The 21694-nt window shown below is 53.3% G+C and overlaps 2 protein-coding genes across 2 annotated transcripts in view; both read right to left on the bottom strand.

The window, feature by feature from the left end:
• LOC135325873 (olfactory receptor 14A16-like) overlaps positions 1-20623 on the bottom strand; it is a gene marked incomplete at its 5' end in the record, with an annotated part of 30899 nt that extends 10276 nt beyond the window's left edge. The window contains one exon of the mRNA XM_064503850.1: positions 20162-20623. Coding sequence (XP_064359920.1) covers positions 20162-20623 — 462 coding nt within the window. The remainder of the gene's footprint in view (positions 1-20161) is intronic.
• The window catches only part of LOC135325871 (PIN2/TERF1-interacting telomerase inhibitor 1-like), a 266502-nt gene that overhangs the window by 128662 nt on the left and 116146 nt on the right, over positions 1-21694 (bottom strand). The gene's annotated exons all lie outside the window — the stretch shown is intronic.

Here is a 21694-nt window from a genome sequence, read left to right as displayed (position 1 = left end):
AGTCTTTCCCCAGGGAAGTGCATCGGTGCTGCCCACCTGGCTTTTCCTGGATCCAACCCTGTGCTCCTCATGGGGCTCCGAGCTGGCAGTGCTGCTCAGCAGAGCAAGTGGGCTGTGGTGCCCTGGGGCCACAGGGTGACTCTGCACCGGTGATTGCCTTGGGGGTGGGAAGCAGACCCAGCTGGATGGGCATCGTTGCATCTGACAACCCCCTACTGAGACATCTGTTGCCCTGTGGCCATGGACGATGCTCTGAGCAATTACAGGGCATTTCAAATGGCTCAGGCTGTGTTCAGGCGTGTCGCTAGATCCAGCCCATGGCTTTTCATTGAAGGTGACATGGACCACTCTGCAGGATCCCTTCCCTGGGCGTCCTTGGTCCCCACTGCCTCTCGTGGGATTGCAGAGCTCTCACTAGCCTGGACATTCACTGCTTTAGCCCTTTCCCTCTGGATGACTCCACTGCATTTTGTGAAGCTCCATTCACTGCCCACCCCTAAGCACATGGTGCCCTTGGGGATGCCCTGTGCTCTCCTGATGGATCCATATTCCCTTTGAGAAGGATGGGCATCAGTGTCCAGCCGTGTCCTATGGGAGATACCACTTGACCATTCACCATCTCCAGAAGCACTGGGCACCCACAAGTGAGAGCTGAATCCAGCCCTCATTCCCTAACACATCACCTCTAAGCTCATTGCCTTGAGCCCAGGGAGAGATTCCTCTCCCCCAGCCTTGCCCTCCTGAACACAGGTGTCTGTGTCGGAATCAGCCCCACCAGCTCCCACTCCAGCAAGCCACAGAAACACTGAAGGGAAGGCAGGGGCTGACCCCACCCTTTCTAGACATCTCTGTTCCAATGAGTTGGACCCTGTCCTCACTTCAATTTTCCCTCTGCACTCTTTCCCCAGGCACTGCAATGGGAGTGGGACGTGACTAGCTCTGATGTACACACTCTGCAGCAGATTACAGCCACCCATTTTGTGGAAAGCTCCTTCAACAGTTTATTCAGAAAATGGGCTGCAGCAGAGGGATCTGATTCTATGTTTCCTGAGTTTTTAGATGCCTCCGTCACACCGTGGGAGCATTCTTTGATGCAGTAGAAATCTTTGGCATTTCAGTTTCTCTCAGCATTAGAACTTAAGTGTCCCAGCAGGAAAAGGGCTCACGGTGTCTATATACTACAGACAGAGTCATGGGGATCTGGACTGTGCAGGAGTCTTGCTGCCCGTTGCCCTGTGCTAGCCCCTCTCCCAGCTAAAGGACAATCCCACTCCCAAGTTACTCTAAGAAAGGACCTGGGCTGAGGTGAGAGTGGAGGAATGTAGCTCCAGAGGGAAGATTTCCCCATTCTTCTCTCTCAGAGCAGACATGGGGAGTGTGCTCTGGAGAGCTCGTCAGAGCAGGTGAGGAGGTTTCTGACTTGCATGACCAGCACAAAGACTCTCCGCTATCACAGCCATGCTATGGCAGAGCTGAGGTCTTGTGGAGGGCAGCTTGCAGCCTGGCAGGACACCCCAGAGAGACAGTCAAGAAATCTGAAGAAGGGTGAGGGGGGGCAGCCTTAAGGGAGAGTCAGATCACTCCCCAGTCAGATGAAATGCATTGCCTAGAAGGTTAGAAGGGCCTTGGGCACATCACTGCCATGAAAATGGCTCCATGCAGGACCCACAGGGTCAGTGCCTTAACTGCAGCTGAACCCCTCTCCTTCACCCCAGAGAGCAGGACAGCAAGAAGGAGAGCAGCACAGAGAGGAGAGGAAACAAGCAGCAGTACCATGACCCTGCCAGCAAAGGGAAAGCCAGGAGGGAGAGCCAGACGGGCAGTTAGGAAAGCCTTCCCCTCTCCCAGCTCTGCACACCACCTCCCAGGCAGCGGCATCGCAGCACAGTCACTCTCAGCCCCTTTGCCGTGCAGTGGGAAATGGGCACGTCACAGCAGAGATGCCCCTCTGCTCTGCTGCAGCTCAGGCTGCTGAGGAGGGGGCTCCTGCCCTGCAGCCCATGGCCTTGAGGGCAGAGGCTGTGCTGGGTGGGAAAGGAGACACGGGGGGGCTTGCTGAGAGGAAGATGTCTGCATTGCAGGGACTGACCGGGAGTTTTCCTAATTCCCCCTCCCACAGCATCAATGTTTCTACTTTCACTCGCTGATCATATCTCCCCTGCCTGGAGCTTTTCCTCCTGGCAGCTGTTTCTCTGCCCCATCTCTTTTCCCTGCCAGCGCTCACAGACCCCATCCCACCCTCTGGGCACTCAGTCCCGCCCTGCAGAAACCTCCCAGCAGCAGGGCACTGCCCAGGGGCATCTCTGGCTTTGCAGGTGCTAAGGAGCAGGTCAGACAAACGCGGGTGAGGCCAGGCAAGGTGATGGTGGTGCTTTCTGTAGGCAGAGCACTGGGTGAAAGGATGCAGTGAGGTCCCTCACAGAACTACTGATCTCTCACTGTAATGGTCTGGGAGCATCAGCCTCTTGTCCAAACCTCACAGCTCCTTTCTTTCCCCGTTGCCCCCCCACCTCCCACCTCCTGCAAACAGTGGGAAACTGGAAGCAGAGCCTCAGGAAAGGTCCTTATCTTTCAGGGAACCCCGGCCATGGCTGTCTGCTTGAAAAGGTCCCCTGGAAATATCCTGGGGGTGAGGGAGATCTGAGAGCAGCCCTGACCCCCGCAGCACCCTCCCAACAGGAGGATGAACCCACCCTTCTCGGGGTCGCTCCTTCCACCCAGAGCTTCTCCCTGCAGCGCCCTGGGCAGCTCCCTGGGCAGGCTGAGTGCTGACCCTCGCAGGCGGCAGAGTCCCTGCCCCGGGCACACAGCACCCTGGGTCGCAGGGACACTGCTCTCAATTACAGCCCGCGCACACCTGGGGGCACTCCCTGGCTTCACACCCCAGCACCGTCCCTGGCAGAAGGTAGCCGTGATGGCCTGTCCCTCTGACGGTGTGGCTGGGAAGCCCTGCTCTAAAGCACCTCCTGCTCCAAACAGGAGGAGCTGGCAGAGCCGCCCTGACAGACCCTCTCAGCTGTGGAAGGTGCCAGCTTTAGAGGAACCCTCCGGCAGCCACAGCAGCAATGTTGCCCTGCAGCCAGAGACTTACTGTGTTAGGGGCTGGGAAGATCTCTCGCTGCAGGCAGCTCTCAGCCATCCTCTGATGCCCCACTCTCTTCAACTTCCGAGATGTTCATCTCATTCTGGCCCCTGCAGGCAGTGCCCTGAGTCCTGCTTCTCCAGGAAAAGGAGCTGCACTTGGACAGAGCTGGCTCTCTGCAGCGCCTGCCAGGTTGCCATGGGCTCCGGCAGCCCCAGGAGCCAAGCCCAGCTCAGGAGCAGAGGCCCAGCTGATGACGTGACTTTCTCTGTCCCCTGGGCACCCTCGGGACCTTCCCTGGGCTCCAGGGCTGACAGTTCCTGGAAGGCAGCAGGGTCACCCCTGGGAAATAGCCACTGAAGTAGATGAAAATAATCAGCGAGGATCCCTCTCGAAACAGTGCAGAGACTGACTCTAGCATTGCAGTTGGTCTTACCAGAGCATGGCTGTCTAAGAGAGGTGGAAACGTCCCACTCTGGAAAGCCCTGCTCCCATCGCATAAGAGCACAGGCACAAGAAGGGAGTTGGTTTGCTCATGCTTCAGGGATGAATTAGAGGAGTTAATCAATACATCTAGTACTCATTGAGAAGCCTCGGGGTGGAACAGGATACAGTTCCCTCCCGTGCTCTCCACAAACTCACAGGAGGTGGGATTCCCCTTGCCCAAGTCTAGCATGCACAAAATGCCTGTCTGCATGGCAGCTCCTTGTTTAAGCTCCCACTGGAATCAAGGGAGATGGAGGGAGGCACTCAGCTGTCCATGCACACACACACCCCCTTGGACATCTGAAGGGCCAGAGGTGGTCCAAGACACGTACCACTTTCTCCTTGCTCTGATGGAACAATTATGAGACCCATATCCTTCCAGGACTTCAGCTGGTGCAGAATCTCCTTGGCCATCTGAAATGACACTTGATGCCTACTACTGCAAGAGGTCCGCTCACTATAAATCTGAGACATATGTGGATCCCGACATTGCAAGCAGTTCATGCAGTTCAGGGCATACACTTGATTTAGTATCATGACAAGAGGCCTGCAGGGCCATGTCAGATGCATGGGGTGTCCAGCACAACCACCAGGTTTCTAGCAGGTACAGCACAGGACCTACAGGAAAAGTCCTTGCCCTTTTGGAGTGGTTGCTGGGCAAACACCCCAGGGCATCTCGCATTTCCTAACTGTTCTCAAACAAGGGATTCCCACCACTGCCTTTAGGAAAAGACCATCCCATCTACACCCGAGCATGCTGCAAAGATGCAAGGCACATCACACCAAGGTCTCCACACACAGACCTACACTTTCAAACCCCACTAGTTCTTCTCTCCCTAAACCTTTTCTCAGCCCTCACGCTATGAACAGGGACGGTGCTAATGCTGCAGCCACAGTGTGCCTGGCTTGCAGGCTGTTGAGGCCCAGGGACTTTCTCAGTGGCACCTTGTCTTTTCCGGAGATCTGGCCACCTCCATCATGCGTGCCAAGGTGCTGCAGAGTCATCTCAGGGACCAAGCACCTCTCCTGCCACAGCTGCATGGCCAGCTCTCTTTTTTTCTGGCTTGGCAACAGGTATCATCATGACAAGTCTGTGCTCTGCCCTGGTGCCACAGCTGAGGTTCTGCAGCCCAGATGTACACAAATGCACAAAGCCTGGGGCACAAAGAAGAGGAAGTGGAGATGCACAAGCTGTCACTGTAGGGAACGGCGATCGGAAGATCTCGCAATGGCACGGAAAGTGGAAGGAAGAGGAAGGATATGACGTAGAGATAGCAATATGCTTGTAGGTATATAAGCAAATACATGTGTACAATAAACACCATTTGTAGCATCCTCATATTGGTGTCAGTGCTCATTGGCCCGGAGGCAGGGGGAGCCTCCGTGCCGTCTCAGGCGGACGGGAGATTGTCGCATCAGAAGGCGACATGTCACAGAACTGCAAAGGCTTAGAGCAGCCTGAGGAAGTCTGTAGATCACAGACCCCAGTTCCTATGGGGGGACTTGAATCTCCCAGACATTCAGTGGGAGGGCAATGCAGCAGGCTGCAAAGAGTCCCGGAGGATTCTGGAAGGTGTGGAGGACAACTTAGCACTGCTAAGCTGGATAGATCACCAAGGGTGACACTTTCCTGGACCTGGAACCTGCCAACAAGGAACCACTGATGAGGGCTGTGATAACCAGTGTCAGCCTTGCCTGCAGTGGCCATGAGACAGTGGAGTTCCAGATCCTGAGCAACATGAGGAGGAAGAGTAGCAGAGTCCACACTCTGGATGTCAGAGGAGCAGACTTGGACCTACTGGTAGAGGGATCCTGTGGTAGGCAGCTCTGAAGGGCAGAGGAACTCAAGAAAGGTGGCAGGTCTTTCAGGACAGCATCCTCTAAGCTCAAGAATGGCCCATACTGATGTGCAGGAGAGCAAGCAGAGATCTCAGGAGACAGAGCGGCTGAAGAGGGAACTCACAACTGAACAACAGGACAAAAAGGCAGCACACAGGAACAGAAAGCAGGGAGAGGCCGCAAAGGAGGAATTGAGAAATGTTGCCAGGGAAGTAGGGAAGGTGTTAGGAAAGCCAAAGCGCCTTTAGGATTGATGCTTGCAAGGGATGTCAAGGGCAAAAAAGATGATCTGCTATTGCTTCAGTAAGAGTAAAAGCATGAACAAGGGAAATGTGGGCCCATGGCTGAGGACTGGGGCAGGCAATCTGGTAACAGCAGAGGTAGATGGGTCTGGGGAACTCAGTCCCTTGGCTTCAGCCCCCACCAGCAAGGTGTCCTGTGTCTGTCTGATTCACGGACTCCAATGTGCTGGATCAGAATCAACTTTATTCAAGCAAGCAAGCCCTTTATATATGCTCTATATGCCCGGGTCGGTACTTCCCACAGTGATCTATGGTACTTTCCACTCCCCTTGTAAGCACCACGTTGTACTTTCCCGAAGGTCATGTTCCCATCATCACTCCTTCTCATTCCCTGCGGCTACTTCCTTATCCACATACTGCTATTTATTCCTCCCAAGGCTTTCGGCTCCTTAACTCTATCTTGTCCAATCCCTCGCTGTCTGCCCATACATCTTTTTCATTTTTTAAACCAAATATTGCCAGTGCAGTGTGTATTTGCACAGCAAGTACTTGATGCAAAGTCCTTCGAGTCATTCTCTGCATAAGGCTTATTAAGCAGCGGAGATAGATGGCAAGGGCTAGAAATCTTAGCAAGATTACCAATCCACACACCAGTACCTTCCTGAACCCACATCCAGTCCTATCCCTCAAAAGGGTTCCACTCTGACTCTATCTACAACTTCTTCGTAAGGTCGTGTAGTCGCCATAAGCTTTTATGAATCAATATTGACCCTGCACGAGGCAGGCAGATAGTGCCAGAAAATGTCCCGACATGGGCTCATCTTAACTGGCTCTCAGTCCTCGTTTGGTGTTTCGGGGGATGCGTCAACAAGTCGAATCAGCCGTGCAGGCATCCAACGAGGCCCGTTACCTGTGGAGACACAAGCATAACCTTTCCCCCATATTTTTAAGTCTGCTGGTTCACTGCATTGACCCATTTCCAGGTTCCTGTAGTGAACCCGAGGCTGTTCTCACCACGTAGGGCATGAGAAATGCTTATTAACTGCACTTTGGTCCGTATAACGGTTTAAGAGGTTGAGAGCATATAAGCCTAGAGTGTCCAGCACACCACACGTTTCTAGCAGGTACCACATGGGACCTACAGGAAAGCCAGGCCCTTTTGCAGTGGTTGCTGGGCAAGTGTTGCGGGGCACCTCAGATTTCCTGCCTGTGACCAAACACCTGAATCCCACTGCTGCCTTCAGGCCAAGGCCATCCTGTCCACATTCAAGCAAGCTGCATTAATGGAGGCCCATCACACCAAGGTCTCCGCTCATGTCCCTGCACTCTTGCAAACTTGTAACTCTCCTTGCTCTGAATCTTTTCTTGCCCCCAGATGATATCAACGAGGACTGTGCTAATGATGTCCACAGGGTGTCTGGATGCCAGGCTGTCCAGGCCCAGGGACTTTCTCAGTGGCACCTTGTCCCTCCTGGAGATCAGCTCACCTCTGTCACAGGCCCCTGCAGTGCTGCAGAGGTAGCTTGGACAACAAACCCCTCTCCTGCCATTCGTGTACTGTCCAGCTCTGTTTCCCCCTCACCTTGGGCACTGCAGGGTTTGCTCTCTCAGTGGGAACCTCTTTCAACATTGCCTGGCCACCTGCTCTCTATGACAGCAGAGTCCCTGCTCTGAAGTGGGGCCACTGCATACACGGTGTCCTTGGCTCTTGGTAACAGGCATCACCATTATAAATGTGCGCTTTGTGCCATAGCTGAGGCTCTGCAGCCCAAATATATGTGAATGTCTTCAGCCTGGGGCACAGACAGGAGCAGATGGAGATGCACAAGCTTTCACAGTGCTGCCACATGGCTGCAATCACTGAAATGTGGTGGAATCACTGGCACGACTGGAGGGCTGTGGTGGCAGGGTACAAGCCCTTCAGGAGAGATTGTTGGGGAAGATGAGGAGGGAGGATGCCCTTTGTGTGAAGGGGCAGCTCAGATGTATGGAGCTCTTTTCTCTGGGATGGACAAGGGGATGGGTGAGAGTTTGTGGGTAAGCATGAGTTTCAGACCAGCCGATGAGGGAGAGGAGGTGGATGCTTCTCCTTTAATCAACCTGAGGAAGCCTGTGGATCACAGGGCCTGGTTCTTGTGCAGGGAATTGCATCACCCTGTCACAGCAGAGTGCAAGCAGTCTAGGAGGTTTCTGGAGGGTGTCAGGACTTTGAGAGGGCTGACCACTCTCACAACCAGGCTCATCTTGGAAAGGTTGTGGAGATCGGGGCAGGTCCCAATGGCCAGAAAAAGGAATATGTTGTGCCCATTTTCAACAAAGGCCACAAGAACAACCTGGTCAGCTGCAGGCCATTCCACCTCACTTGAGTGAGGAGTATGTCATGGAGCGATTCATCTTAGATCACCTTTCTGGGCACACAAAGGAGAAGAAGGCGACTTGGAAGAGTCCACATAGATTAACTGAAGGGGAATTGTTCCTGACCAACCTGATTGCCTTCTGTGAAAAAAGACCTGTACTGTGGAGGAGCAGAGAGTAGTGGAGGTCACTTGACCTGACTTTAAGCAAGGTATTCGATGCTGTCTTCCACCACGTTCTTGTATACAAGAAAGACATTACAGTAGGCTGAGTAGACAACCAGATGGGTGGAAAGCTGGTTGGATGAGCAAGCTCAGAGGATTTTTGTGAATGGGTCATTCTTTCCCTGGAAGTTGCTGACAAGTGGAGGGTGCAGAGGTCTATACTGCCACCTGACCTGTCTAACAGATTCATTTGTGGCCTGGAGGAGGCAATTCTCATCACATTTAAGATGACACCTAATGGGGCAGAACGGTCCCATGCTTGAGGGCTGCCATTCAGAGGGACCTCAGCCAGGAGGAGGAATGGGCTGTCAGGATCTTTGTGAAATTCAAGAAAGACAAATGCCCCTCGGATAGACCAACACCCTGCAGTGGTACAGAGTGAGGAGTCCCTGGCTGGGCAGGAGCTCTGAGGAGAAGGACCTGGGAGTCTTTGTGTGCAGGGAGCTGAATGTGCACCAGCAGCATTCCTTGGTAGCCATGGAGGCCACAGCATCCTGGCCTGCCTGAAGCAGAACAAAGCCAGGAGAGTGAGGGAACTGACTATCCCCCTCTACTCAGGCTTCTTAGAGCACATCTCGATCCTGCATCCAGCTGGGGCCCCGTGCAGAAGAATGCTGTTGATTACTCTGAGTGATTTCAGTGGCAGGCCCCCAATGTGTTTGGGGGCTGGAGCACTTGACCTGGGAGGAGAGGTTTGTTCAGCCTGGAGAAGGGAAGGCTTTTTGCGGAGACTCGTAGCAGCTTCCCAAACTCAAGGTGGCCACCCACAGTGCACCAGTTTTTTTACAGGGATTCATGGCAGAAGAATGAGAGGAAATGGTTAAAAGCTAAAATTGCAGAGCAGGGAGAAAAATCAGTGAGGATAATGAAGCATTTGAAGAGTTTATGGCCTCTCTTCTTCGATGCTTTCAGGATGCTGTTGGACAAAGCACGGAGGAACTTGGTGTGCCTTCAGCGTTGATCCTAGAGACCTCCCAAGGTGCCTTCCAGCTGAAATGAATGGGTGATTCTGTCCTCTCTGGCAATAGCTACTGTGATTCTTGCACTCCTGAATTCATTTTCTGCCTGTGGGTTAGCACCACACATGGCGTCCCCAGAGCCAGCCCCTCCTAGCAGTTTGAGGCCATCAAACTACATGAGATAAAACTATGAGCCGATTAACTGCATGTTTCCTGTCCTGCTCTGGTCAGAGTAGTTCAGATTCAGGGCTGCTTGGCAGGTACCCCCAGTGGCCCTGATTTTTCATTGGCTTCACCTTCTATTGCATTTTCACCTCTTTTCCACCTTACAAGCCCTTCTCTTTTACCACCCTGATCTCCTCTCATGCAACCAGCACACCTCTGTTTACCCATTGACCCTGGTTTTGCTTGCTTTGTACCTTCCTTTGGCTTCTCTGAGATCATTGCCATGCTAATTTCAACTGTTTCTGGCAGTTCTTTTGAAACAGTGTGGCCTTTATTGGTTGGTCATGCTGTTATCCTGTCAGAGGCATGGCAAGATAGGATGAGCCATCTGCACACACACACATTCACAGCTGACACAAAGGAGCTTGAATTCAGAGGGACCTTGAGAAGCTTGGAGATGAGGCCAACAGAAACGTCCTGAAGTTGTGCAAGGAGAAGCGACAGGTCCTGCCTTGGGGGAGTGACCCTGAGGAGAAGGGCCTGGACATCATGAGGGATGCCATATGAGCCCATGGTGCATGCTCACCACAGATCCGGCCAGCTGCATACGAGGCTGCATTATGAAGCGTGTGGCCCCCCAGACTAGGACTGTTTTTATCCCTCCACTCAGCACTGGGGTGGCCACACCTGGAGAACAGTGCATCCAAGTGTGTTACACCCAGTGCTGGAGGAATGGGGAGGACCTGGAGAGGGTCCAGAGGAGGTCTGCCAAGAGGGGGTATGGGTCCTGCAGCACATGAGCTGTACAGGGAGGCTGAGGGACCTGGGCTACATTATCCTGGTGAAGTGGAGGCTAAGGGCAGTAGAGTAGCAGCCCGTGAGTGCTTGAAGGGAGGTTTCAAAGATTTTGGTGCTTTTTTTGGTGGTGGGAAGCAGCACGAGAAGGGGAAAGAGCTATAGTCTTCAGCTTGAGAGGTTCAGAATGGATGTTAAAAAAAGAAATGCCCCTTGAAGGGTAGTGCTGTGGTGCAAGAGGTCAGGCAGAGGGAGTCTGTGGTGAGCCCCTGGCTTTGTGTTTGAAGGAAAAGCAAGGGAGGGTGGAGAGACATCAGTAAAGGTGGGCAGATCCCTGGGTGAAAGCAAGGAGGGGAAGCAGGCTGGGTGTCTACAGGCTGCAGTGGAGCAGGTGCAGGCATGGGACAGTGTAGGACAGGCTCTGGTGGAGAAGGCCAGGGGCACTGCCAAGGCTGAAAGCTTCCAACAGAACTGAGATCTTTGTGCTCTTGGCTATGGCTGCTGTACCTGCCACTGAGGCCTGCCAGAAGACACCATTTCCTTGTAGTCCAGGGCCTTGTTTCCTCCTCCTGCAGGGAGTCCTCTCACTGTCCCTCACTCAGTGTGGCACACCCCCACCCTCACACTGCCCCCACAAAGAGCCCTGAGCAAAGCAGGAGGGAAACCATCACCCTACTCAGGGGCTGGGTGTCAGTGATGGCCATGTGGTATGATAAAACACATCCAGGTTTTCTAGGCATCAGAGCTACTCGCACATTTTCTCTACCTACCTGTAACAACTGCCTCTGCTCTAATCAGCCCCTGGGGAGGCTGTGTGAGGAATGGCCCTCAGGGGGACTCATTAACACTCCAAGAAAATTTGCAATTTGCTTCTGAATTCAACTTCATGAGAGGTTGCTTCACTCTCCTCTCAGAATCTGAGGTTCATGGACTCAGCACCAAATACCCCTGAGGGGTCACTGCAATGCAAAAAGCCCTAACAAGCCATGTCTATCTCCATAATTTCCCTCAATTCTTCAGATCTGGAGTGGCTAATTGGAGAGGTCTCAGGAGTGTCTTTACAAGAGGAAGACTTGAAGAAACACCTAAAAAAAGACAACAGATTCCTGCTTTTAAAGTTTTCTTTACTTTTCAGCTTACAGAACAAGTGATATGCATATTCTCCAATTCATAGGGACTCAGAGGGTCTCCCAATGAATCCTGATGTGTGAGAAAAGCAGGAGTTTTGACAGCAGACATGTACAAACAGCCTTCCTCCTCCCCTCCCCAGCCCCACCATTTCTCTCATCAGCCACTGGGGACCTACATCACCCTTGTAAAAATCAACCCTTTTTCCACTGGAGTCTGTAGCTGAGTGTTACAGCCTCTATGCACCAATTCCCACCTGCTTTCCTTTGAGAACTAGCTGCAAAGAGACATAGGAGGATAATTCTGAGCTGTGATCAAAACAACAAAACATGATACATTTGAATGAAAAATAAAATACACTCCTTAACTGCATGCTAAGTCCAAGGTGCCTCCAGTAATGTTCACTTTCCACAAGGAATAACCTTGCTAGAAATATTTTTGACAGCCAGACAGGAAAGGAAAGATAGCAACACAATTCAGGAGTTGTCTAAAGAAACAATGAGACTTCTGGAAGAGGAGGCAAGATGAACTATCTGAGTGATTGAAGAGTAAGAGCAGGAGGAGAAATGGAAAACTATGGAAAGTTTCTACACATAGTCTGATGCAAAGATGACTGTAGAAATGATCGGTTTAATCAGGGCATGGGGAAAGATGTGAAAGATTGGTGAGGTTAAAAGCACAGTAGAACAGACAGAGCAGTGAGAATGCAAGTTTGAGGGAGACCAATTATTTCTTCTCCTGGGATTCAAACCCTTCCTGAAGATTTCCAGTAGTTCCTCAAAGGAAAACATGGACAATTTATTAAAATTATTGAATTATTTCAGCTGAGGAAAAGGTGCTCATATTTTTAACACAGTTTTAAACAGTCCTTCACCTTTTCCTACAGAGCTCAGGTGTCTAACCACAAGCATGCAGTGGCACTTGGAGAGGCCCTGGTGTATGTGAGGCACCTGCCTGGGCCTGGCAGCTCTCAGAGTTGACCTGCGGGAGACGGGAGCCCCTCTGAGCTGCAGACGGAGGCTGGGCAGAGGGGACCAAGGCACCTACAAAGGCACCACATGTCCATGTCCCTGTCACTGCATCTCACCCCAGGTCTGGAAATCACTTTCCTTTACAAAACACACACACACACACACACACTCACTCACTCACTCACTCACTCACAGAATCTGCCCCAAACACCAACAAGGAGGAGTACAAGAACATAAAGACTGTTAAAAGCTGAAAAGTGTAAAAAATAATTCTTTGCTTTTTAATTTCTTCTTTGTTTCAATTTTATTGTCATTTTCTAAACTTTTCTGTTATAATCAGGCCTACAGCATGATAAAAGACAACACCGAGTCCAGGGCTCACCAAAACCACTCCCTGCCCAGGGCTGTCCATGCCACTCCTCACTCTTTCCAAAGAGCAAGGCCCACGCTGAGGGCTCGAACTCTCTTGACCAGCAGTGGAAAACAAGGTGACTGGCTTCAATGAAATGAGATATCTTTGGATGGCCAAATTGGCACCAATCTCAACATACCTGTGCTGCAGTGCTGAGGCCCTAAACACCTAGCCACACTCCTGGGACGGTCAATGAAGTGTAACTGATTTTAGGCAGCAACAGGGAGGAGGCTGATCTCACCCAGTGCCAGACCCCTTCAAGGCAGATGTCTCTGCCTAATCCAGCTGCCTGCACTTCCCTTTCTAGGCAATAGAGAGAAATAAGGTGTCTCCCTGAGAGGTGTTGGGAGACTTCTGCTGGTGACCAGCTAATGCTCCAGAAAGGTTCCCGTAGCTCCTGGATCACATTCCCCAGCACTGCCTGGGAACATAGTGACCCCAGGGCATCTCAGGCAGCAGTAGCCTCTCTAGGTGCCCCAACTAATAAAGGCCTGAATGTAAACTTTTAGTCAAAAGTCCAAACCTATCCAAAGAAGAACTCTATGCAATAACTGAGAAAAGCCTTCCTTTCCAGAACTTCAAATACTATTTGTCAATTCTCATGTTGTTTTTCCTTTCTTTTTTATTGGCAGCACCATGTCCATGCACTACAGTAGTTACTTCCTCTGTTCGAGTATATACATTTGTATGTACAGTTATTCATCACGCCCTATTTGCTACCAGCACTTTGAATGGGGAAGTTTTCTGCTGAGGAACACCTCTATTTAAATTGATGTACTTCTCTCTCTTCTGCCTCTCTGCCCTGTCTTCTTCCTCGGCTTAGTCTGTCTTTACAGAGCTCTCCCTAGAAACATGAACTGTGATTGAATGACCGCACATAGGATGGACGAGACCTCTGGACGTCATGTCCCCCCAGTCCCACCTCCCTCCTCAATGCAGAGGGAACTAAATGAGCTTGCTCAGGGGCTCGCTCCAATTGCACATAGTTCACAAAGGTACTAAGAGTGTGCTTCATCCCATGTCCCAGGCCATTAATGAAGAAGTTCCACAGTGTTGTCCCCTGTGTTGATCGCGGAGGGATGCCACCAGTAACCAGCCACCAGTTTGGCCTCCTCATACCACTAATCACAGCCTTTGGGCCTGATGGACCAGCCAGTCTTCCACATGCTTTATGGTTCATTTATCAAGTGCAGATCCCAACAATTTGGCTGCAGGTAGAACAGGGATGACTGTGTCAAAGGCCTTGCCAATATGAGGGCACACCAAGTCCCCTGCTTTCCCCTTGTGCCCACAGTCTTATGGTAGAAGGCAGTGAGGTTGGTCAGGCACAGTTTCCATTTCCCTTTGCTCAGCCCATGCTGGCTCTGCCACTCGATACCCTCCATGTGCTTGGAGATGGTTTCCAGGAGCATTTGCTCCATCACCTTCCCAGGGACTTGCATGACGCTGACCTGCATTCTTCCTCTTGCCCTTCTCTGGAAATGGGTGTGATGTCTGCCTTTTCCCAGATAGCAGGAACCTCCCTGCTTGCCCCGACATTTCAAAGACAATCAAGAGCAATGTCACATGGGCACTAGGAGCCTTGGGGACCAGGGGGGCCTGGGGGCAGCTCTTAGCGGTAGTATGTAAGTTAGAAAAGACAAGGAAAGACCCAGCTTTTCCCGGTCCTTGTCACTATGTCCCCTGCCCCACTGAGCAGTGAGAGCACATGTTCCTTAGCTGCCTTCCTTGTGATGCCAGCATGCTTACAAAAGCCCTCCTGGTTGCCCTCCCCACCCCTTGAGAGCTCCAGCTCCAACTCCAGCTCCAGCTGAGCTTTGTCTTTCCTAACTCCATCGCTGCACCCACAGGCAAGGTTTCTATGTGCCTCCTGGGCAGCCTCTTCCCCCTTCCACCCTCCGGGAACTTCCTTCCTGTGGTTGAACTCCTAAGTCAGGGTGCCCCTGGTCATCCATGCGGTGGATCATGCCCCTGGTCATCCATTCTCCTGCCAGGCCCTGCTTGACTCCCATCACATCACACTGGCTTGTTCCTGGGCTTTGAGGACGTTGTCCCTGAAGATCCACGAGGGATCCATGGCCTCTCTGCCCTCCAGGACAGTCTCCTGTGCCAATTAACCTGGTTCTGGCCTAACAGCAGCACCGGCACAGGTGACTTCCAGGAACCTACACCAACCAATCAGGTACTGAGGCAGAAGTGACCTCACAATCAGCACTGAAGCCCTTTGCCGGGTTCTGAGGTAGCAGTGACCTTACAGCCCCATATGTGAGCCCTGTGCCTGCTGCTGGCCTATCAGGTCCTGGGGCAGAAGTGACCTCACAAACACAAACCCCAGCCATGTGCCTGCTCCTGGCCTGTCATGTTCTCTCACAGAAGTGACCCTCCCCTTGACTCCCAGCAAGGTGGGGAAGGTTGTTCTCCGGGGTTTGCTTGCTTCTGCAAGAGCTTCTCAGGAGCTAGGAGAGGGCCTCGGAGGTGGCAGTGCCCTGGCCCCAGGCACACAGCAGCACCTTCACTCTGCCAGCCATGGGACCTCTCTTTCCTCCCCCCAGGTCTCTGCTCTCCAAGCTGCTCTCCAACAGGGTGACAAGTGCCTGAGGTCCCCTTGCCCACCCACAGGGCATGGTCCTGATGGATTCCCATGAGCACTGCCAGATGGTTGTCCCCAAGCGCCTGACCCGGGAAGCGTTTGCAGGAGGGACACAATCTGTTATCACAGCCACAGGCAATGCAGTGCCATGAGGATCCCTCCAGGCCTGTTCTTCCAGCACTTCCTTGAATGACATGCTCGGGAGCAGCAGGAAGGGCCAGGTCCCATCTGTGCCCATCCAGCCGGCTGCAGGGAGTCCCTGGGGTTCTGGTTTAGCCCAACAGAATGAAATTCTCAGTGTAGCGGCAGGGCTGCCACTCACTGCTGCCTTCCACACTGGTCCCGGAGCTTTGAGGTCCCCGACTGAAACCTTTGTTTGAGTGTCCAGCAACTGCCCCTTGGCTGGAAGGGGTGTCTGCAACCCTGATGCCCTCTATGCCACAGGGGGTGTCAGCAAAAGACCCTCCTTCCCCCAGGTACTGCTGCTCATGGAAGAAATGGCTCTGCCAGAGAGGGGGTAAAATACACCCATATTTGTTTACCCGTGGGACTGCTGCCTTCATTCCCCCTCTTTGGAGTTGTTTCTACTTTCTTCCTCCACCTCTCCCACTCATTGGACTGTGTGGTGTGTGTCCTGAGCTCCTGTCATGAGCAATCGGAGGAGGCTGTACCCAGCCCTGTGGCTCAGGGACTGGGATCCTTGGCACCTGGGGAGGGTCCCTGCTCCTTGGCTTGCCCAGGCCTTTGCTGTGAGCTCTCATGCACACATTGCTCTTGCAGTGGGCTCCCCACGATGCCCAGATTATCGGCATGGCGTGTCCCTGGACTCAGTTCTTTCTCCAGAGGGATGATCCATTATGCAAGGGAGAAAATATAACGCAGTATAGACTGAGAAGTGACGAGAAGAAATATCACTGAAGAGTATAGAAAGCATCAGGTAGTTTATAGTCACCTGCCTGACAATCATTCCTAATCCTTTCTCTTTCAAACTAAATGCAGGCTTCATCCCACAGCCACTGGGAAGCGTTTTTTTGGCTCCCCCTCCACCTCCCAGTTGGTGTGAGTATGAGTCCTAATGCTTAATTAAAAAGTTAGACTTGCAAAAACATGTTCTATCACTAAAACAGCATAATCCTGGCCAAGCACTTGGAGGTCAAGTAAAGAAGAAGTCCCTCTGGAGCTCTCACCTTGAGCAAGCCTGGGTACCTCTGGCTCCAGCCACTTGGCAACTGGCAGAAAGGCCTTTCTTGTTCTGATTGCTTTAAAATGTTGGCAGTCCCTGGGCACTCTGTTGATCATACCGCTCTCCCCAGCATTGGTAGTCTGCCAGTTGTGCCCTTTATTTTGCTTCTTTTTGGTGGAGACTGCAGGGTATTTCATCTGTCCCACTGCACTTCCCCTGCACTTGTCTGTACTCTTGCTGATACAACCCACGATAAGGGTGGCTGTCTTTGCTACAAGAGCACCCTGTTGCCTTCTTGTCAACTTGTTGAGCACCAGCACACCCAGATCCTTTCCTGCAAAGCTGCTCTCCAGCCAGTCCACCCCAGCTTGCCCTGCTGCACAGGGTTATTTCCTCCCAGGGACAGGACATGTTTGAACTCCCTAGGCCCCTTTCAGCCCGCATCACCAGGCTGTCGCTGCCCCTCTGCTGAGCAGCCCTGCCCTCCAGCATGTCAACCACTCACCCCAATTGGGGATCATTCATGAACTGGCTGAGAGTGCACTCCGTCCCACCATCAAAATCATTCCTAAAGACAGAAGGCATTGGCTCCAGTACTGACTCTGAAGAACGTCACTGGTAACCATTAGTCGCTTGGACTTTGTACCACTGTTCTCCACCATTCAAGCCAGGCAGCCTCCACCTAGTTTCCCCCACACTCCATTGCTTACTCCTCCGTCCTCACTCTCCCCAGTCTGGCTACAAAGGTGCTAGGGAAGACCATGTCAAAGGCCTTCCTAAATGCAAGGCATGCAACAGGCACTGCACTCCCCTGGTCTGCACAGCCAGTCATCCCATCACAGAAGGCAAAGAGGTTGGTCAACAATTTGACTTGATGGCTTCATGCTGGCTGTTCCCAATCCCTTCAGGTGAGTGGAACTAGCTTCCAGGAAGATCTGCTGATCCCTGGTGTGATGCTGACCAGCCCATCATTCCCCAGATCCTCTTCCTTGTCCTTCTGGAAGATGGATGCAATGTTTCAGGGGGAGTTGGGGAGGGCAGGGGCCAGGCAAGAGCTGTGAGGCTGTTCCAGCTCCTGCTGCACTGCTGATCCCAGTGGTATGGGGAGAGGGGAGAGGAGATGGGGCAGTGAGGGGTGGGGCAAGTAAGCAGGGATGGGGGCAGGAGGGCAGTGGGGGCTGCAGTGAGGGGTGGTGGCCCGTGTTTCTGCAGCGCAGTGGCTGTTGTGTTCACCTCCCATGCAACAGTCCCACTCTGACCCCAGGCAGAAACAGGCCATTTCCCTGGTGCCCCTGCCACCCTCGCAGCAGGGTGGGGACATAGGAGGAGGGTGCTCTGCCTGTCCTGGTGCTCAGGGCAGCTCCCCAGGGCTGGCACAGCTTTGCCTGAGGGCCCTCTTGGTCCTCGGCCTCTGCTCTGGCATGGCTGGAGCAGGGACAAGAGCTGGTGGAGCAGGGCTGGGAAAGCTCGGGGAGCTTCTCTTTTGCAGTGGAGCAGTGAGGAGCATCGTGGCTCCCATCTGTGGCCTGTCCCTGTGCCTGCACATGACCCCACTTCTGCTGTGCAAGCAGCGCACAGGGCAGGGTGCCTTCAGGGGTGGGGAAACACCCCCCAGCACAATATCCACAACAGCCCTTGGTGCCCTGTCCCCCACAGCCCTCCTGCTTTGACAGCCTCCCTCAGCGCCTGGGCCCTGCACAGCTCTGGCCATGTCCCACATGGGGTTGAGCACACAGCCATCCATCGGGGTCTGCTGGGGTCTGGGCTGGGAGAGAGGCCGGGCAGGGCTGGCTGTTCCCCTCGACACAGGCCCTGAGCCCAGCAGGACGGAGCTGGCCACACAGGGAAATGCACCCATAATCCTGGGGTGTGCGGCCAGGACTGGAAACAGCCCATGTGAGAGGCTGGTCTGGGACGAATGCCTGGGGGCACCTTCCCCATCAGTCCATGCAACCAAGGGCACAGAGCAGCCTTCTTTCTTCTGCACTGGCATGTCTTGGTTCCCCTGTGGCTCTGCACCACAAACCCCCCAGTGTGTGTCTTCACCCTGCCCAATCACACATCTGAGCTAACATTGGTGTTTCCCTCTATTGGGCCCTTTCCAGCCCAGCTCAGCTGCTCCCCAGCTCTCCCCACCTTCCCTGCCCTCTCCCCAGCCCACCCAGCAGAGCAGACCAGGCTGGTGGTGGCTCCACAGCAGAGAGCTACAGAGCTCTGGGCACTCACACCACATCCCCTACCCCCCGGCAGGCACAGCAGGTCTGGGGGGCAGGGCTGTGTGTGTGCCAGCTGCCCCATCAGCCTCCAAGCTGGAACAGGCCCCCGTGGCACAAGGAGGCAGAGCACAGTGACACTCTGCATCTCCCTTGTTCTTGTGCACAGGAGATTCCCTACCCCCAGACTGCCTGCAGCCCCCCGTGCCAGCCCCTCTCTCCAGCACAGCACAAGGCTCCCTGCCCTGGGGCTCCTCAGGCAGCTCCTGCTGCCCCAGGGACACAGCAGCCTGCCCTTACTTGACCTCCACAGGAACAGATTTCTCTGTCTCCTTTATTCCTCCTTGCCAGCACACAATTGCTCCTTTGCTCTTCCAGGGATGTCCCTGCTCCCGGGAGAGTCTTTCCCCAGGGCAGTGCATCGGTGCTGCCCACCTGGCTGTTCCTGGACCCAACCCTGTGCTCCTCATGGGGCTCTGAGCTGGCAGTGCTGCTCAGCAGAGCAAGTGGGCTGTGGTGCCCTGGGGCCACAGGGTGACTCCTCACTGGTCAAAGTGGTCAGGGTGGGAAGCAGACCCAGCTGGATGGGAATCTTTGCACCTGACAACCCCCTACTGAGACATCTGTTGCCCTGTGGCCATGGACGATGCTCTGAGCAATTACAGGGCATTTCAAATGGCTCAGGCTGTGTTCAGGCGTGTCGCGAGATCCAGCCCATGGCTTTTCATTGAAGGTGACATGGACCACTCTGCAGGATCCCTTCCCTGGGCCTCCTTGGTCCCCACTGCCTCTCGTGGGATTGCAGAGCTCTCACTAGCCAGGACATTCACTGCTTTAGCCCTTTCCCTCTGGGTGAATCCACTGCATTTTGTGAAGCTCCATTCACTGCCCACCCCTAAGCACGTGGTGCCCTTGGGGATGCCCTGTGCTCTCCTGATGGATCCATACTCCCTTTGAGAAGGACGGGCATCGGTGTACAGCCCTGTCCTATGGGAGATACCACTTGACCATTCACCATCTCCAGGAGCACTGGGCATTCACAAGTGAGAGCTGAATCCAGCCCTCATTCCCTAACACATCACCTATAAGCTCCTTGCCTTGAGCCCAGGGAGAGCCCAGGAAAAGCCATAGGCCCTTTCAGGGGGAAAGTCCCTGAGCACATTCTTGGCTCCAGCTCTTAAAGCAGAGCCCAAGCTTCAAGCACTGCACTGGGGAAATCCCCTTTTATTACAGAGAGGACAGCTGTGACACTGTGACACACATTTACAGAGGACCTCTGGGTCAGGCAGACTGGGTTCATGGCTGTAAGGAAGTGGGATGAATTCAAAAACTTCTGCGCAAAGGTAATGGTCACAGCAAGAATGCCCAAAGCACAAGAGTTTTCTGAGGTACTTAGAAACCACTTGTGAAGAGGGATGGGCAGCTCATTGCTGCTGCACTAAAACCAGGTGAATCAGTTTCTTCAGGGCATCCCTGAGCTCCCTGTTCCTCATGCTGTAGATGAGAGGGTTCACTGCTGGAGGCACCACTGAGTACAAAACAGCCACCACCAGATCCAGAGCTGGGGAGGAGAGGGAGGGGGGCTTCAGGTGGGCAAATATGACAGTGCTGACAAACAGGGAGACCACAGCCAGGTGAGGGAGGCACATGGAGAGGGCTTTGTGCTGTCCCTGCTCAGAGGGGATCCTCAGCACAGCAGTGAAGATCTGCACATAGGACACCACAATGAAGATGAAACACCCTAACGCGAAACAGGCACTAACCACAAGCACCCCAAGTTCCCTGAGGTAGGAGTCTGAGCAGGAGAGCTTGAGGATCTGAGGAACTTCACAGAAGAACTGACCCAGGGCATTGCCATGGCAGAATGTTACTCCAAATGTGGTCCCAGTGTGCAGCACCGCACTGAGAAAGCCACTGGCCCAGGCAGCTGCTGCCATTTTGACACACGCTCTGCTGCCCATGATGGTCCCATAGTGCAGGGGTTTACATATGGCAACATAGCGATCGTAGGCCATGACTGTGAGAAGAGAACACTCAGCCAAAATGAAAGAGGCAAGAAAAAAGAGTTGGGCAGCACATCCTGAGTAGGAAATGGCCCTGGTGTCCCACAGGGAATTGGCCATGGATTTGGGGACAGTGGTGGAGATGGTGCCAAGGTCGAGGAGGGAGAGGTTGAGGAGGAAGAAGTACATGGGGGTGTGGAGGTGGTGGTCGCAGGCTATAGCTGTGATGATGAGACCATTGCTCAGGAGGGCAGCCAGGTAGATGCCCAGGAAGAGGGAGAAGTGCAAGAGCTGCAACTCTCGGGTATCTGCAAATGCCAGGAGGAGGAACTCATCCAGGAAGCTGCTGTTGGGCATTTGCTGCTTCTGAGCTTTCAGAACTGTCCAAGGAGGAAAGGCATTGATAGGTTAAATAGTTTTCTCTGAGCCCAAACCAGATTAGTCTTATTAGAACCCTCCACATTCCCTCTCTTCTCTCCCTTTGTTCAGATCCCTTTTCTGATGACTGGTTTACGGTGGCTGAGTGTGCTGTGCACAGCAGGGCCCTCGGGGTGTGGGCTCCAGAGGAGTCAGTCCTGCTCTGCTGGGGTTGTAAATGGAGGTGTCAAACTGCCCCCAGGATTTGGGGGGGGGATTCCTGGAGATGGGTGCCATGATCTGAGTGAAGGGGATTCAGTCCAGTGACCTAGTGCAAATATCCTCTTTTAATCCTTGTGAGAGATGAATACAGCACTCATGCCAGCTGTCTCTGAAAGAGAAGACCCTTGCGAGGGATTCATCTCCCCCAGCCTTGCCCTCCTGAACACAGGTGTCTGTATCGGAATCAGCCACACCAGCTCCCACTCCAGCAAGCCACAGAAACACTGGAGTGAAGGCAGGGGCTGACCCCACCCTTTCTAGACATCTCTGTTCCAGTGAGATGGACCCTGCCCTCACATCAGTTTACCCTCTGCACTCTTTCCCCAGGCTCTGCAATGGGAGTGGGACGTGACTAGCTCTGATGTACACACTCTGCAGCAGATTACAGCCACCCATTTTGTGGAGAGT

Source organism: Dromaius novaehollandiae, unplaced genomic scaffold (assembly GCF_036370855.1).
Source record: "Dromaius novaehollandiae isolate bDroNov1 unplaced genomic scaffold, bDroNov1.hap1 HAP1_SCAFFOLD_30, whole genome shotgun sequence".
Lineage (NCBI taxonomy): Eukaryota > Metazoa > Chordata > Aves > Casuariiformes > Dromaiidae > Dromaius > Dromaius novaehollandiae.
This window is presented reverse-complemented; position numbering and strand designations above follow the sequence as displayed.